The following is a 15,923-nucleotide window of genomic DNA, read 5'->3' as shown; positions in this document are numbered from 1 at the left end:
TTGGCCACCTTTCCTGTTTTACTTTTGCGCCAGACAGGAATAAACAATTGTTGCAGTTCACCCATGCACTCTTTGAATGTTCGCCATTGCCTATCCACTATCATCCCTTTAAGTAACGTTTCCCAATCCATCATAGCCAACTCGCGCCTCATACCATTGTAGTTTGCTTATTAAGATTCAGAACCCAAGTCTCAGAATCACTACGTCACTCTCCATCTTGATGAAGAATTCTATCATATTATGGTTGCTCATCCCCAAGGGGCCTCACACAACTAGATTGCCAATTATTCCTTTCTCATTACACAATACCAAGTCTAGGATGTCCTGTTCTCTCGTTGGTTCCTCAATGTATTGGTCCTGAAAAACATCCCGTATACACTCCAGGAATTCCTCCTCTATGGTATTGTTACTAATATGATTTGCCCAATCTATATGTAGATTAAAGTCACCCATAATTACAGATGGTCCTTTCTTACATGTTTCTCTAATTTCCTGTTTAATGCCATTCCCAACATCACCACTACAGTTTGGGGGTCTATATACAACCCCCACTAATGTTTTTTGCCCCTTAGTGTTTCTCAGCTCTATCCATACAGATTCCACATCGTCGGAGCTAATATCTTTCCTCACTATAGCGTTAATTTCCTCTGTAACCAGCAATGCAACTCACTGCCTTTTCTTTTTTGTCTGTCCTTCCTAAATACTGAATACCCTTGGATGTTCAATTCCCATCCCTGGTCACCCTGCAGCCATGTCTCCGTAATCCCGACTATATCATACCTGTTTACATCTATTTGCGTAGTTAATTCATTCACTTTATTGTGAATGCTCCTCGAGTTAGGGCACAAAGCCTTAAGGCTTGTCTTTTTAACATTACTTGTTACCCCTACAACACAAAAGATAGGATTTTTAGCTTTGAGGCAGGAATTGGGAATCTGACCACTTCCAAAGCCTGGCAGTGCTCACCCACGATATCTTCATAGTGGGGAGTCAGGGAAGGGTTGAAATTGGGGATTCCACCTCCGGGAGCAGTCCGAGCTGGAGAAGGTAACAGATGGATGGCAAGGTGGCTAGGTTAAAAGCCTCACTTCTGTTTGCTGGGACATCGGCCCATATCTGGGGATGAATAAGCGGCCCCTAACACTCAGTCCCTTCATCAGCTAACCCTCCCCTCATCTCCCCAAACCCTCCTCAATTCCCCTCAACTGCATACATCTCTCACCCCTTATATTCCCTTGCCCTCCATATCCTCTCCATGCCCCCCTCACTACCCTCTCATATCCAATCAACCAGTATTCACTATATACAGAACTCACAAGCCCTATTATAACATTGGGAGGTCTATGAGAAGCTCATACAACTGTCAAAATAAACAGTCATTCAAAATCCACTTTAAATAATTATTATTCTCTTATCTGCTCATAAAACTGACAAAAAAAAATCAAGCTCACAGGCCCCTTGACATCTGTATAAACAAACTCTGCTCAGTAAATCCATTAGTGGGTTTGAAAATCAGCCTAGCATGCAGAATGAGATTCTATTCAACAACTGAATCAACAAAACCTCCAGAGCTAAATACATTAAAATCAACCAGGAGCTCAGCCATCTGCTCAAGCTTTGAAACAGTCAAACATAGCTCTGAGTTGAACTTCAATAAAACCATGAAAGCAAAGGAGACAACTGACACAGTCAAATATAAATTGCAATATTGTGCAGCTTAAAAAATAATACAATTATGAAGAAGAGAAAAGAAGTTACACTGCAGGTGTTGAGAATCTAGTTGCCGGTATAGACTTAGTGAAAGTAAATTATCTGAACCAGGGTGATCCAAGCAATATGATCATAATGGTGCAGAAGGAATTGCCCTGCTAATGTTAGGGTGATGTACATCGTTCAGACAGAGTGGGGAGAGCTTTGCTCTGCATCTGGTTGCACTAAACCTATTCTTTGAGTAGTTTTGTGTGCTTAATCCTGATTTGGGAGTACCTGATGACTAAGGCCCAGATTTTTGTGGAGACAGAAGGGCTCTGCACCTTAGCCAAAATGGCACCATCTGGAAGTGACGCCCCGTTCCCGCATGTATCATTTTCACTGGTTGGGGGTGGGGGGGGGGGGGGGCGGTGTTATGGAATGGGATGCATTTCACACATCCATGGTTCATGGAGGCAGTTAAGAGTGCAGCTGCCTTCACTCAGAAGCAATTTTCATTACTGAGGCCTCTGAAACATAACTTGCGGGATTTACAAATTTGAGGAAAATGTCTAAATCTACTGGAGTTCCTTGGAGAGTTCAGGTACCCTTTAGGGAGTTTGACAGTAGAGGCAAATGTGGATAAAGGGTATATAAATTCTGTGCAGCTGTCAGGCTGTCAAGTTATTTAAATCCCCTGCACTTTAAATTTTGAAGAAAAAAAACAGCCTGCAGTGTGCCTCAGTTGAAAGAAAAAAATCTGTGCGTACAATTTCAAAAGCGGTTTGTTGACATAAGCCTGAGGGTATCATTATAGTATTAATTGTCTCTTGGTACTACAGAACTTGATATTACTGAGAAAAAAAGAGAGACATGCTGTCAAAACTTTTAATCTTACACTCATCCGGACAGATTCTCAAGAATACCAAACCTCAAAGGGGAACAACAATTTATACTGCATGAGAAGACGGTGTTGATTGGTTGGCAAGTGGACTCTGATTGGTAGTGGTGATGCCATGGAGAATGCACCAGGGAACAGTTAACTGCCAAGCTCTTGTTTAAATTCAAACCAGGCAGGTTGAGCCTGATTGGTCAAGACACTACCATGGGGAATGAACCAGGGAATGGCTGTCCCCAAAGCATTCATTTAGTTGAAAAAGGCGCAATGCATGGATGTGTTCTTCCAGTTTTCAAAGGACATGGCCCTGCTGTAAATAAACAGAACTCCTACCACATGCAAGTGTGCCACACTGCGAGCCCCACTGATGATTTAAAATTGGTTGTCACTGCAATTCTTAAGCTAAACAATCCTGATGGCAAGTGTTGTCTAATCGTGGAATTACCTCAAACGTTGGATACTGTGCTCTAAGTTTTGCAAGACTGGTTGAGCACAGTCAGCACTTCACCTGTCGTGATCGAAAATTTGAACAACAGGTAAATCTAGCCATTTCATGCTGCTACGGGTGGTATTCTCTACTAACAGGGTGCTGCCATTTACCTACCACAAATGAGTAATGCGGTAACTGAATTTCAGTTCTTGTGCGATGCCAGGTATGTAGGCCATATGTCCCAACGGCTGGTGGATCTTGTCAAACAGCACATTCCTTCGGCTGTTTGCAACAGGTAGAGTACTGATTGCATTCAATCAGCCTGTGCTTAGAAAACTCAGAACAAAAAGTGTCCAAAATTAGAAGGCATTCTGTGATTGGACAACACTTGCTAAACGATCCTGATTGTGCTAAGAATTACGTTGAGAAACAATTTAAGATCATCAGTTGGGTTCGCAGTGTGGCTCACTTACACGTGCTAGAAGCTACATGCGTTCACACATAGGGTCCTGTCTTTTGCAACAGAAAGAACATGTCCACACAACGTATCTTTGTCAACTAAACAAAAGCTGGGGGGGGGGCGGCTATTCCCTGGTTCATTCCTCATGACAATACCTTGAACAATTAGAGTTGATCTGCTTGGTTTGAATTTAAACAAAAGCTCGGCAGTTAACTGTTCCCTGGTGCATTCTCCATTGCAACACCCCTACTAATCAGACTCCACTTGACAGCCAATCAGCAGCCTGTTCTCATGCAGTATAAATTGTCATTCCCCTTTGAGATTTGGTATTCTGGCAAATCTGTCCTAATGAGTGTAAGAAGAAAAGCTTCGACAGCATGTCTCTTTTTTTAGCATAGTATTAGTAGTGCTTGACTGCTTCTACAACCTATCATAGTGGTGGGTCTGTAAATTTACAGTTTGACTGACAGCTCCACATTGTTAATGAGCTGTCTTTGATGTGGGGTCATGAATACAGATGTTTATTTTTGTAAGGGATTAAGAACTTGAAGTGTTTTAAGTAAATTGAATGGGCTTTATCAATGAAAGTGTCTCTTTTATAGATAGTGAAGTCTGTAATAGATACTTAGAACTTCATTTTATTTCATTTCAACATGGCTCCTGAGGTCTCCTGCCCATGGTAGATACTGGGTTAGTTGGCATGGAGGATGCAAGGGCAAAGAATGGTGGGCAGGGAGGTATGGGTTGGCACTAAGTTGGGATATGGGCTATAAGCAGCCATGGCAGGGTAGAGGGGCATTGGTTAGCATGGATGGGGCATGGGAAGTGTATGGGGGTGAAGAGGTGTGAGGGGTGGTAATGGTTAGAGGGGTGTTTTATAACTGAAAAGAAGTACCAGAGTACTGTGGCTGTCTTCTCACTGTTTGCAGGGGCAGCAGGCCCAACTCCAATATGCACCCGCACCTCCTCAGCAAAAAGCCGCTGGTTCAGGGCAGCTCCCCCCTCCCCCAAGTTGAGTTTGCGGAGCTGAGAAGTTTCCTGACCCTGTGCACCTGACACATAAGCAAAAATTTGCATCTAACACTTAGTGCCAGGTATTCAGAGTTCCTTTCACTAGCACTTGACTCTCTCAGCTTGATAAGCACAAAATAAGCTAAAAAGAAAAAAATGAAGATTAAAAACCTCAACAATAGTTACATCGTACTTTGCTCCATGATGTTATTATTGTCTGTCCAATTTGAAATTAAACCATATTTTCGTAAAGCTTCCAATTACACAAAATTATATTCTTAGTTTTATTGTTGTAGTTATAGTTTGAATAAATACAAGTAGGATGGAGCTTAACATGCAATTTGAAGCCAAATATTTGACGATATACCAACATTACTGATGCATTAAATGTACCTGTATAATTTGTGCGGCAAGTTCGGGTGTTCCATGCTTCAGGTCATGTCCATTTATTGCAAGCACCCGATCATTGCTGCACAGTCTTCCATCCTGAGCAGCCAAACCACCTTCCAGAAGGTCCAGTATAAAGATACCTGCTTCATCTGTTCTACGAACCAATTTAATGCCAAGTTGTTCACTAGTGTCCCTTTTAAGCAAAGTCACATGAAATCCATCTTCTCGTATACAGCTACTATCAAGGTGGACATTTGTTCGACCACCAAAGCGTCTCTCCCTTAGAACAGTGAGATGTAGAGCAAAGCAGGGTTGTGAAAACACAGATCTAGCATAGTTGTGAGGTACATTGCTGATATCAACACCATTCACCTGGAATAAAATAAAAAAGAGTGCAGCACAGTATTTTATGTTAACAGGGCATAAAAAATGTAAAATGATCAGCACAAAACATATCATTTATTGCCTGACATTTATTGCATGACTGAAGCCATACAAGGACATTTCATATCACATGTGCTCTGCTTGAAGGCAGGTCCTTGGTTCATTGTCTGATGATGCTTTGTCCTGAGCTGTTTCCTTGACAGTTTTTAAATCAGTGGTGATTTGCTACCATTCCCAGGGCAGAGCGAGGAGGCAGGTTCCAAGACTACCACAGACAAAACGGGAACTGAACCCACACTGTTGGAACTATTCTGAACCACATGCTAGCCATCAAGGCAACTGAGCTAGCAACCAGCAAAAAGTTAGCAAATCTACATCCCCCAACTCTTAGTTGAGAAAGTAAGCAGTGGGGAGAATGCTAAGAGGCTGCAAAGAGGTATACAGGCAGAAACAAAAATACCTGGAAAAACTCAGCAGGTTTGTCAGCATCGGTGGAGAGGAGCACAGTTAACGTTTTGAGTCCGCATGACTCTTCAACAGAACTAAGGAAAAATAGAAAAGGGGTAAAATATAAGCTGGGTTAAGGGGGAAGAGGTGGGACAAGAAGAGCTGGATAGATGGCCAGTGATAGGTGGAGATAACCAAAAGATATTACAGACAAAAGGACATAGAGGTGTTGGAGGTGGTGATATTATCTAAAGAAATGTGCTAATTAAGGGTAGAAAGCAGGACAAGCAAGATACAGATAACCCTAGTGGGGGTGGGGTGGGGGGAAGGAATCGAAAAAGGCTAAAAGTAAGAGATAAAACAATGGATGGAAATACACTTAAAAATAATGGAAATAGGTGGGAAAAGAAAAATCTATATAAATTATTGGAAAAAACAAAAAGGAGGGGGAAATCGGATAAGGGGTGGGGAAGGAGGAGAGAGGTCATGATCTAAAATTGTTGAACTCAATATTCAGTCTGGAAGGCTGTAAATTGCCTAGTCGGAAGATGAGGTGTTGTTCTTCCAGTTTGCGTTGAGCTTCACTGGAACAATGCAGCAAGCCAAGGACAGACATGTGCACATGAGAGCAGGGTGGAGTGTTGAAATGGCAAGCGGAGGGGAGGTCTGGATAATGCTTGTGGACAGACCGAAGATGTTCTGCAAAGCGGTCACACAGTCTGCGTTTGGTTTCTCCAATGTAGAGGAAACCACATTGGGAGCAACGAATGCAGTAGATTAAGTTGAGTAAAGTGCAAGTGAAATGCTGCTTCACTTGAAAGGAGTGTTTGGGCCTTTAGACGGTGAGGAGAGGGGAAGTAAAGGGGCAGGTGTTGCATCTTCTGCGGTTGCATGGGAAGGTGCCGTGGGAGGGGGTGAGGAGTAGGGGGTGATGGAGGAGTGGACCAGGGTGTCCCGGAGGGAACGATCCCTACGGAATGCCGCCTGGGGGGGTGAAGGGAAGATGTGTTTGGTGGTGGCATCATGCTGGAGTTGGCAGAAATGGCGGAGGATGATCCTTTGAATGCGGAGGCTGGTGGGATGATAAGTGAGGACAAGGGGACCCTATCATGGTTCTGGGAGGGGGGAGAAGGCGTGAGGGCGGATGCGCGGGAGATGGGCCGGACACGGTTGAGGGCCCTGTCAACCACTGTGGGTGGAAAACCTTGGTTAAGGAAGAAGGAAGACATGTCAGAGGAACTGTTTTTGAAAGTGGCATCATCAGAACAGATGTGACGGAGGCGAAGGAACTGAGAGAATGGGATGGAATCCTTACAGGAAACAGGGTGTGAGGAGCTGTAGGAGTCGGTAGGCTTGTAATGGATATTGGTGGACAGTCTATCACCAGAAATTGAGACAGAGAGGTCAAGGAAGGGAAGGGAAGTGTCAGAGATGGACCATGTGAAAATGATGGAGGGGTGGAAATTGGAAGCAAAATTAATAAATTTTTCCAGGTCCAGACGAGAGCATAAAGCAACACCGAAGTAATCATCGATGATCCAGAGAAAGAATTGTGGGAGGGGGCCGGAGTAGAACTGGAACAAGAAATGTTCCACATCCCCCATAAAGAGACAGGTATACAGGCAGGTTGGGCGAACGGGCAATAACATGGCTGATGGAATAAGATGTGTTAAACTGCGAAGTTACCCACTGTGTAGCACAGAAAAAAAACCTAAGGGCGGAATTTTCACAGAATTACACGGTGTGGTACCGGGCGGATAAAAAGGAGTCCTACCCGCCAGCGAAAATGGCAGGTTTACACGCCGTATCGTCCCGAGCCTGCCTCATATATTTATTCACTCCCGTGAAACACGTCATTTCCATGGCAGGGAGACTTTCATTCGCCCGCTTGCCATCACTCTACTGCTGCATCATGCCAGTCACCATCTTTAAAAGGCAGCCGCCCAAGCGTCATTGCCAGCAGCTCACCACCGCTGCCCAGGAGACATGATCAGCAAAGGAAAAAATGACGACAGCCCCCTGCTTCAACTTGAGCGACTGCTGGATGTCGAGGAGGCCCGCCAGGATGTGCTCTACGCCCGCTCTGGCCACAGGATGGGAGCAGCAAGTCAGCAACCCGGCTTGGGAGACGCTGGCAGCAGTGGTCAGCGCAAACGCCCTTCAGAGGAAGACAGCCACCTAGTGGCGCTAAAGGATAAATGATCTCCTCCGTTCCGCCAGGGTAAGTCACTCTTTTCATCACTCCCAGTCACACACTCACAAACCCATCACACACCCACAGGCCCCTCACTCACTGCCAGTGCAAGGGACATCACCATTCACTCTTTTCACACACACACCTGCATTGTCCTCAGCCTGTCCATGGGACTGCTCACCATCTACACAGGCCAGGCATAGTTATCATCTGGCCTGGCAGGCATCCTGATATACTCTCCCCATCTCTATTCATGCAGGGCAAACTGGCACACAACAGGAGAGAAAGGTTGCAGACAGGTGGAGGGATGCCGGAGATCAAAGTTCTGACAGAATTCGAAAACAGAGCCATCCAGCTGGCCAGAAATGACCAGGACTGGTCCTGTGCTGACAGTGAGGTTGGCGCTGTTCTAACAAGTGAGGATCCAACAGTGCAACATCCATCAGACAACCATGCTGTGAGTGATGTGTCCTCTTTCACAAGCTACTGCCATGCACTAATTATCTCCCCTCACTTTCATAGGCACATCTGCCAAACAGCCGACAGAGTCCATGACCCAGGACCTCCAATCAAGCCCTGAAGAAACCCCTGAAGGGGAATCTGGAGGCACCCTTCCTGAAGTCCCGTCACAGCACTCACCCACACCAGCACACAGATACACACCTCGGTGGGACCTAGCTTTAGAGTAGCCTTGGGATCACAATCTGGTGAGTACATCGCACTCTCTCATCCACAGCAGGCAGAGGCAGGGATTTCCCAGGTCCCCGGCACTCAGAGGACTGCTGGAGATCAGAATGTTGCTGAGTCCGAGGCAGATGACGAGCCTCTGGACTCGGTCATGTCACACAGTTGCTGGAGCTGCAAAGGCAAACTTGGGAACATCAGGAAGGGGTGTCCGTTGCAAGCCTCGTGTTGCAAGGCACGATGAAGGAGTCCATCTGTCTTCAGGCTGAGCTGATAGCGCGGGCATTGCAACGCACCGATGTCAACACTGGCAGGATGGCGTCTGCCATGGAGACCTTGGTCCATGAAGTCACTCCTGCGTGGGCTGAACTCCATCACTGATGCCATAGTTGGCCCCCAACAGTGTGCTTGTGAGAAGGATGTTGGGCAGTTGGATCTCACCCCAGCTACCCCTTCCAGCTCCCGGAGTTGGCCAGGGACCCTTGGGCACCCATATGGAGGAGGATCAGCAGGTGCACACTCTGGGCCCATCCACCCAGGTGACTCTGGGAGTGACCGGCTCATCCAGATCCCCGCTTCCTGTGACCTTCGCAGCTCCAGCTTCACAGGCCAAGGAGGGTGCCATTGCCACACAGGCAAAAACAGGCTAGGGCCCACCAAGATTCGACCCTCCGGAGGGCCCCTGCCAAAGTCATCAAAGATAGGGCATCACAGTCAGCCTCCACCTCTGCGGTGGACGTCTGGGCAGTAGGGTTGGGAAAGTTAAGTAAAAGTAGTCGCACAGCCTGGGTATGGGTGTTGATCACTATTGTCAATAAACTTCTAAGAATGTCTCCCTGCCTGTGGCTCCTTGTTCTGACGAGCAGTGATGTTGTTGCTCAGATGTGAAACCTTTATGCATAAGATAAAAGGCAGGTGTCTCAATCCAGGGCATCTTCCCTGTGCTCTGTGCAGCCTTCAGACCACAATGATGGTCCAGCTTCTCATTCCCTGGAAACATTACTGATGCCTGCACTTCAGGGGTGCTGGTCATTGCTGCCAGAATGCACTCGGCAGGCAGCACAGAGTACTCTCATTCTCTCTGTGTGCTCTCAGCACCTTTAAGGTGGGGCTGACCTCCATCACACCAGCATCTGCGACCATAATGCTGTGCACCAGCTCCTGAAGCCTGAGGTGCTGAAGGCGGACACAGCATCAGATGCGTCTAAAGTTTCATGGCTGCATCTCTGAGATGGTCCTGATCATGGCACGCAAGCAAGCTGCTCTCGGCCAGACAGTAGTCAGACATTCACAGAGGCGACGTGAAGATCTATGGAATGTCCTCACTGCATATTGTCATCATCCTCCTGCGACTGAGCGACAATTAGGGCTTGACTGCATCTCCATGACAGAAGCATTCTCAGAGGGTATTGGCGCTGCCATAAGCCAGACTGGAGTCAAACATTCACAATCACGATGTGAGCATCTATGGAGACAACTCACTGCATGTTGTCATCATCCTCCATAAATCTGGCAGCTACGAGGGCCTCCCGAGTGCTCCTGCCTCGCCTAACCAGTGTGAGAGCCTCATCCCCATCATCGTCACCACTGAGGACCCCCTCACCCTCATCCCCATCCAAGGAGACCTCCAGCTCCTCCATCTCCTCAGACAGCACCGCTCCCCATTGCAGTGCCAGGTTGTAAAGGGCACAGCAGCTGACGATGATGTGTGATACCCTCCGCGGACTGTACTGGTCCAGGTCCAGGTAATGGAACCACATCTTCAGCATCCTGATGGTCTGTGAAGTTGTGAGCTGCTGCATGAGTCTCTGAGGCTGGCAGCACTTGCCCCAGGACACCCCCTCCCACCCTCAGCAGTCACCTCTGGAGCCAGGCAACAGTTGCCCCCACCTCCTGGCGCCCAAGGCCTGTAAACAACGGGCAAGCTGTGGAAAATGCTGCTGCTCACTCACCTCAGTTCCCCCAAAGTGAAGGCCGCCAAGTGTATGTCGGCTGCGTGCTGTTGTGAAACACATCGGCGTGCTTTCCCGCCAATGCGGAGGGATGATATGGCGGGGTTCCAAGAGTCCGCTGGGATGGCCTTTTAATTATATGTTGATGTATTACAATTAGCTCCCCGCCGTTGGCGGGCTGAACAGACGATTGTGACCTGCCTTCGTGAAGGACATGCCATACTTTCCACGCACGCCACCTGTCACGCCCGCCACCAGCAGTCTCAGAAAATTCCGCCCTAAATCTACACCAGTTTTAGCTGTTTGAGGAAGCCAGGTATTTTCTATAATAGGCAGCCAATCTGCAACAATAGGTTTACGCCATATGAAGTTGTAAATATATCTTCTGGTTTCCTTGTTTTGACACTGACCTTTGGAGTCTTATGTATGGGAAAATGAGAAGTGCTTCAGCAAATGCACAATTATACAGTATACATACCTTTGAGAGATATAGGTATAAACCATCAGTCCTGTAATGCTTAAAAATCAAATGCATTACTCGAGATTCAAGGTTGTTCTAGATGTTAAAAGTTCACATTTGATCTCATAGCCCAGTCAACATTTTCATAATAATGCCAATATTTTTGAACAAAAATCTTTGGGTCAGATTTCCGCAGGCTTATGGAATTATATTTTAACCAGATTCTAAGGAAATTGATTAATGGACACCATAACATTTTTTGACAAAGTAGATTTAGACATGCGTAAATAATTGTGCAAATGAGATTATTTCTGTAGTTTGCTAGTATGGAGGTTTAGTAATTCAGATGTCTCTCACCTCCTGATGTCATTCAATAGCAGAAAGGATCTAATCTGAGTTACTGCTTCAAGTAACAATTTTCTGACAAAGTAATTTCCAACTGAGTAGGTCCCTGGTAAGTCCAGATATTCAAAATGGCAGCATACCATAATGAGAAAGAAATTACATTAAATTTACAATAGTTCCAGCATTCCAAGAAACATCAAAAGGATTTATTTTCACTTACCTAACCAGGAATTGGTGAGAAGAGTTTGGGTGAAGCAATTATACTTTACAAAACACAGCCAGAATGTTCAGTTTACCTACATCTTATGTAGCCTAGTTTATCATAAAACAAGTCAAAATAGATATGCAAACAATTTTTAGTTTATTACCTGCAATATTTGATCACCAGAAAGCAGCCTTCCATCTTTTGCAACAATACCATCCCGGTAAACTTCCTGAATTACAATATTTATCAAAGGAGTTTCATTTCCACCTACAATGCTCAGGCCTAGTTCCATAAAGGGATTGGCCCTGTGGATTTCAATACTGGTAATCTCTCCTTCAGGCAGACCTGGTTGCTTTGGTAGTGCTGCAATTAAAAAACAAACAAGTGCACTTAAACCACTAACAAAAATTTCCAATTAATTTTCAATTAGTAATTTAGAAATTATTTTTATACAAATGCTTTTGTGCTCTTAATTTAGTTACACAGCAAAGCACATTTCCTGGGGTGGTAGGCTGTTTGTATTTTTCCACAGTTTGCTTCCTCTTCTTATACAGGACACCCAGAAATGTACATGTAAGCCTAAGCCTTTTCCAAGAGGAGGGAAGGAAGGTTAAATGAAAATTATCAAAGGAGGCAATCTAAACTAATATGCGAGAATGTGTATGAAGAATTCTGTTTCAGACTAGAGGGAGAGCAGGATTAATAAAGCTATTGGAATAGAAGCTTAGGTGAAATAAATAAGACAAAAATACCATTAGAAGAGGAAGAAAATGAAAGTACTTATGAGATAGTGAGAGATATAAATACAGTTTTAAAAGGGGCAAAGGATATCAAAAAATTAAAAGGGAAAAGCCATTTTTAAAAAATAAGGGAAATGTACCAAAAAAAAGTATCAGAATTGAGTGGTAGGTATGTGAATACACAAGTATTTAAATGAAAATTGAGAAGTTAATAGCATTACTAACTAAGGAGTGATTTGATGTACTAGCTATAATGGAAATGAGGCTTAAATTTGGACAGAACTGGGAACTTAATACTTCTGCGTATAACAGTCCAGATTTTGTGATCAGCATCAAAATGATTGCATTTGCACTGACCTCAAAGAAAGCTGTCCACAATGATCTAGTGATCTCTGTGGCCAGTCAGTTTGAATCAAGGGACCTCCAGGCATCTAGCTGCGTTGATGTCAGCAAGTAAGATAAGTAGCTAATCAAGTTGAAGTATTCTCACAGACAGCAAACCAGGAAGTTAAAACAATTGAATTTTTCACTTTTAATTACAATTTTAGGAGCAAAATAAATTATTGGGACATGCACATGGAATTAAAGTAGAAATTAAAGTAACAAACTTTAAAAAAAATATTTTAAAACATTTATTATTATAATGGAGATATTTAACATTCCACAAATATAATACAAGTATTTCAGGTACAGCAAGGTTATTCAAGAGTAATTATGAACTAGTATGTCATTAAAAACCCAATTATACATTCAACAAGGCATAACTGTTTCAACAGCTTTTACAGTGACTCTATTGGCATTAAAGGGCATCTCTCAGTTCAGCAATTTCTACTTGATTGTTGCAGGGACTTCAACAGCACACCTTGTGGGGTAGCAAAGAATCACTGACTTCTGGATTTCTGTATTTAACTGCATGTGTGCAGGCTCCAGCAGTTATGGTCAGTTTCAGAGGACTTACGACCGCAAACACTGACAGCTTTGCATCATTATTACTGCAAAGTCCAGGCTAATATCTTGTGAACTGCAAGTGCCGAATGGCCGCTTCACTAAAGCTCAGCAGTTTCCTGCGGCAGAAAAATCAGTAAACCTTAGCAAGCAGTTAACCAGTGAGTAAAGCCTGTCAGGAGTAGATTGCATAGTGGCAGAGGTGCAGGTGGGGAAGGGCAGCGAGAATGAGTGAGACATTTCTTTCTTTTGACTGGAGAGCAGAGCGCCTAATTAAAGGGCTACCTGAAAATTGATTCAGATAGTCAAATTGGTGCACACGGTATGCACCGAATTTTCCTCTGGCCATTTTTTATGCAAGAAATAAGTAGCCAACAGTTGAAAATGCCCAAAGAGGAAAGAAGCATTGTTTGCTTTAATCCTGGGAAAGAAGTAGGGCAAAGAACAGATGACAGCAGAGGAACAATTGGGAGATAATGACCACAACGTAGTTTGATTCAATGAGAACAGAAAAGGGCAATGATATGCAGGTTGCACAGGGAAAAAAGTAAGGTTCAGTAATATAAAAAATGATCTGAGCCAAATTAATTAACTATTTTATGATTTCAGAGCACAGGCGGTGGCCTTTCAGCTCATCGAACACATGCCAGCTCACTGGAAGTGCAATACAGCAATTGTCATTCTCTGCTCTTTCCCCATAGCCCTGTAATTCTTTTTCTTTTGTGTACTTACCCTTTTGAAAGCCTCAGTTAAATCTGCTACCACCTTCTCAGGCAGTACATTCCAGATTATAACCACTCACTGCATAAAAATGTTTTTCCTCTAGACTGCAATGTTTGCAGTGTCCTTCTCTTTTGTAATGAGAGACACAAAAGTATTCATTAAGACCCATGCCCACTTCTGCTTCCACATGCAAGTTACCTTTTGGCCTCTTATCACTCCTACTATTACCTTAGTTATCCTCTTGCTCTATGGGCAGAATATTGCGCTTGTCAGGTAGGCGCGTGCCCCACCCAAATGAGCATAAATTGACATTGGATGAAGTTGGGCGAGCGTCCCGACGTCATCGCGCACTTGCGCGATATTTTGGTCAGGAGGCATGCGCGGGAGTCGGCAGCATGCCCACCGACAGTCAACAGGCCTTTTAAGGCCATTAAAGTTCTAATTAAATGAAATTGTTCGCTGCCTGTCCAAGCTTATGATTGGCAGGCAGGCGAAAAGGCCAAGCAGCCTTTGGAATTTTTGCAAATCATCATCCACAGGCGGGATGATTTTAAAAGTGATTTTAAGGGAATAAGAATTTTTCAAACTAATTTTTAAACTTGTCCCTGCTCTTGTGACAGAGTCACATGATGGGACACATTATTAATATTTTTAAATTCTTTATTCTTAATGTTCAAAAAGCTTCAGCTCCCTGAGGCAGCTCTGTGCCTCAGGAAGCTTTAACTGTGCACACCCACATGCGTGAGTGAACTTCTGCGCTCACCCTCCTCCCCCCACCGCACAGGCCGTTATTTGGCTAGCCAACATGAATGGTGGTCACAGTCTGATCGCAGATGGCGGTCTGATTCACGCCCGCTCCTACTCGCTCCCACTGAGCCCGCCCAATGACCGGAAAATCCTGGCCTATGTATTTTTAAAACATCTTTGGGTTTTCCTCAATTTTATTTGCCACTATTTTTCATGCCCCTTTGTTTTCTTGGTTTCCTTTACAAATTCATCCCTGCACTTTCTATATTCCACTTTCTGCAATATTGAGTTCTCTATATCTGACATCGAACCATAGAATTATAGAATGGTTACAGCTTGGAAGGTCACAAATTTAAGGTGATTGACAAAAGAAGCAATGGCGACATGAGGAAAAACTTTTATGCAGTTAATGGTTAGGATGTGGAATGCATTACTTGAGAGTGTGCTGGAGAGTGGCTCAGCCATTCCGCTGCCATGTTCATGCCAGCTGTCAGCAATAGCAACTCACCTAGTCCCATTCCCTGGCCTTTCCTCGTAGCCCTGCTTTCTTTCTCTCTTCAGGTAATAGTCCAATTCTCTTTTGAAAGTCAAGATTGAATCTCCCTCCATCACAATTCTCAGGCAGTGCATTCCAAATTCTAACCACCTGCTGCATAAAAAAGCTTTTCCTCATATCACCATTACTTCTTTTGTCAATCACCTTAAAATTTATGTCCTCTGGTTTTCAAACCTTCAGCCAAGGGAACAGTTTCTCTCCACCTACTCTATCAAGACCCCTCAATTTCCTCCCAACCTTCTCTATTCTAAGAAGAATAACCCCAGATTGTTCAATCTTTCCATGTATATAAAATCCCTAAACCCTTTTCTGCACCCTTACATCCTTCCTAAAGAGTAGTGACAAGAATTGGACACAATCTTCAACTGAAGCCTAACCAGTGTTTTATATAGGTTCATCAGAACTTCTTCAATTTAATTGTTAGAGTTATATAATACAGTAAGTTGGCCATTAACATAGCTCTGAAAAACATATTTGTGTAAGTTGATTGGTTTGTATGGTTGTGGTCAATTCCAGACATGCAGTTGTGGAAAAAAAAATGAATGCAGAAAAGGTGCTTTTATTGCCACATTTACTCATTTTCATCAGTTTTTTATGATTTCATTTTGCATCAACCACATTTCCAATATTAAGTGGTCATCTCAACAGAGAAACCTAATGGGT

General features: G+C 44.2%; 1 protein-coding gene across 1 annotated transcript in view; it reads right to left on the bottom strand.

Moving 5' to 3' along the window:
* Window positions 1-15,923, bottom strand: part of lnx2a (ligand of numb-protein X 2a) — a 221,609-nt gene that overhangs the window by 20,007 nt on the left and 185,679 nt on the right. The window contains exons 5-6 of the mRNA XM_041199424.1: window positions 11,713-11,912; window positions 4,882-5,250 (exon numbers count right to left, since the gene is read on the bottom strand). Of these exons, the coding sequence (XP_041055358.1) occupies window positions 4,882-5,250; window positions 11,713-11,912 (569 nt within the window). The remainder of the gene's footprint in view (window positions 1-4,881; window positions 5,251-11,712; window positions 11,913-15,923) is intronic.

The sequence above is a fragment of the Carcharodon carcharias genome, chromosome 11 (genome assembly GCF_017639515.1).
Source record: "Carcharodon carcharias isolate sCarCar2 chromosome 11, sCarCar2.pri, whole genome shotgun sequence".
NCBI lineage: Eukaryota > Metazoa > Chordata > Chondrichthyes > Lamniformes > Lamnidae > Carcharodon > Carcharodon carcharias.
Note: the sequence above shows the minus strand (reverse complement) of the source record. Positions and strands in the feature narration are given on the sequence as shown.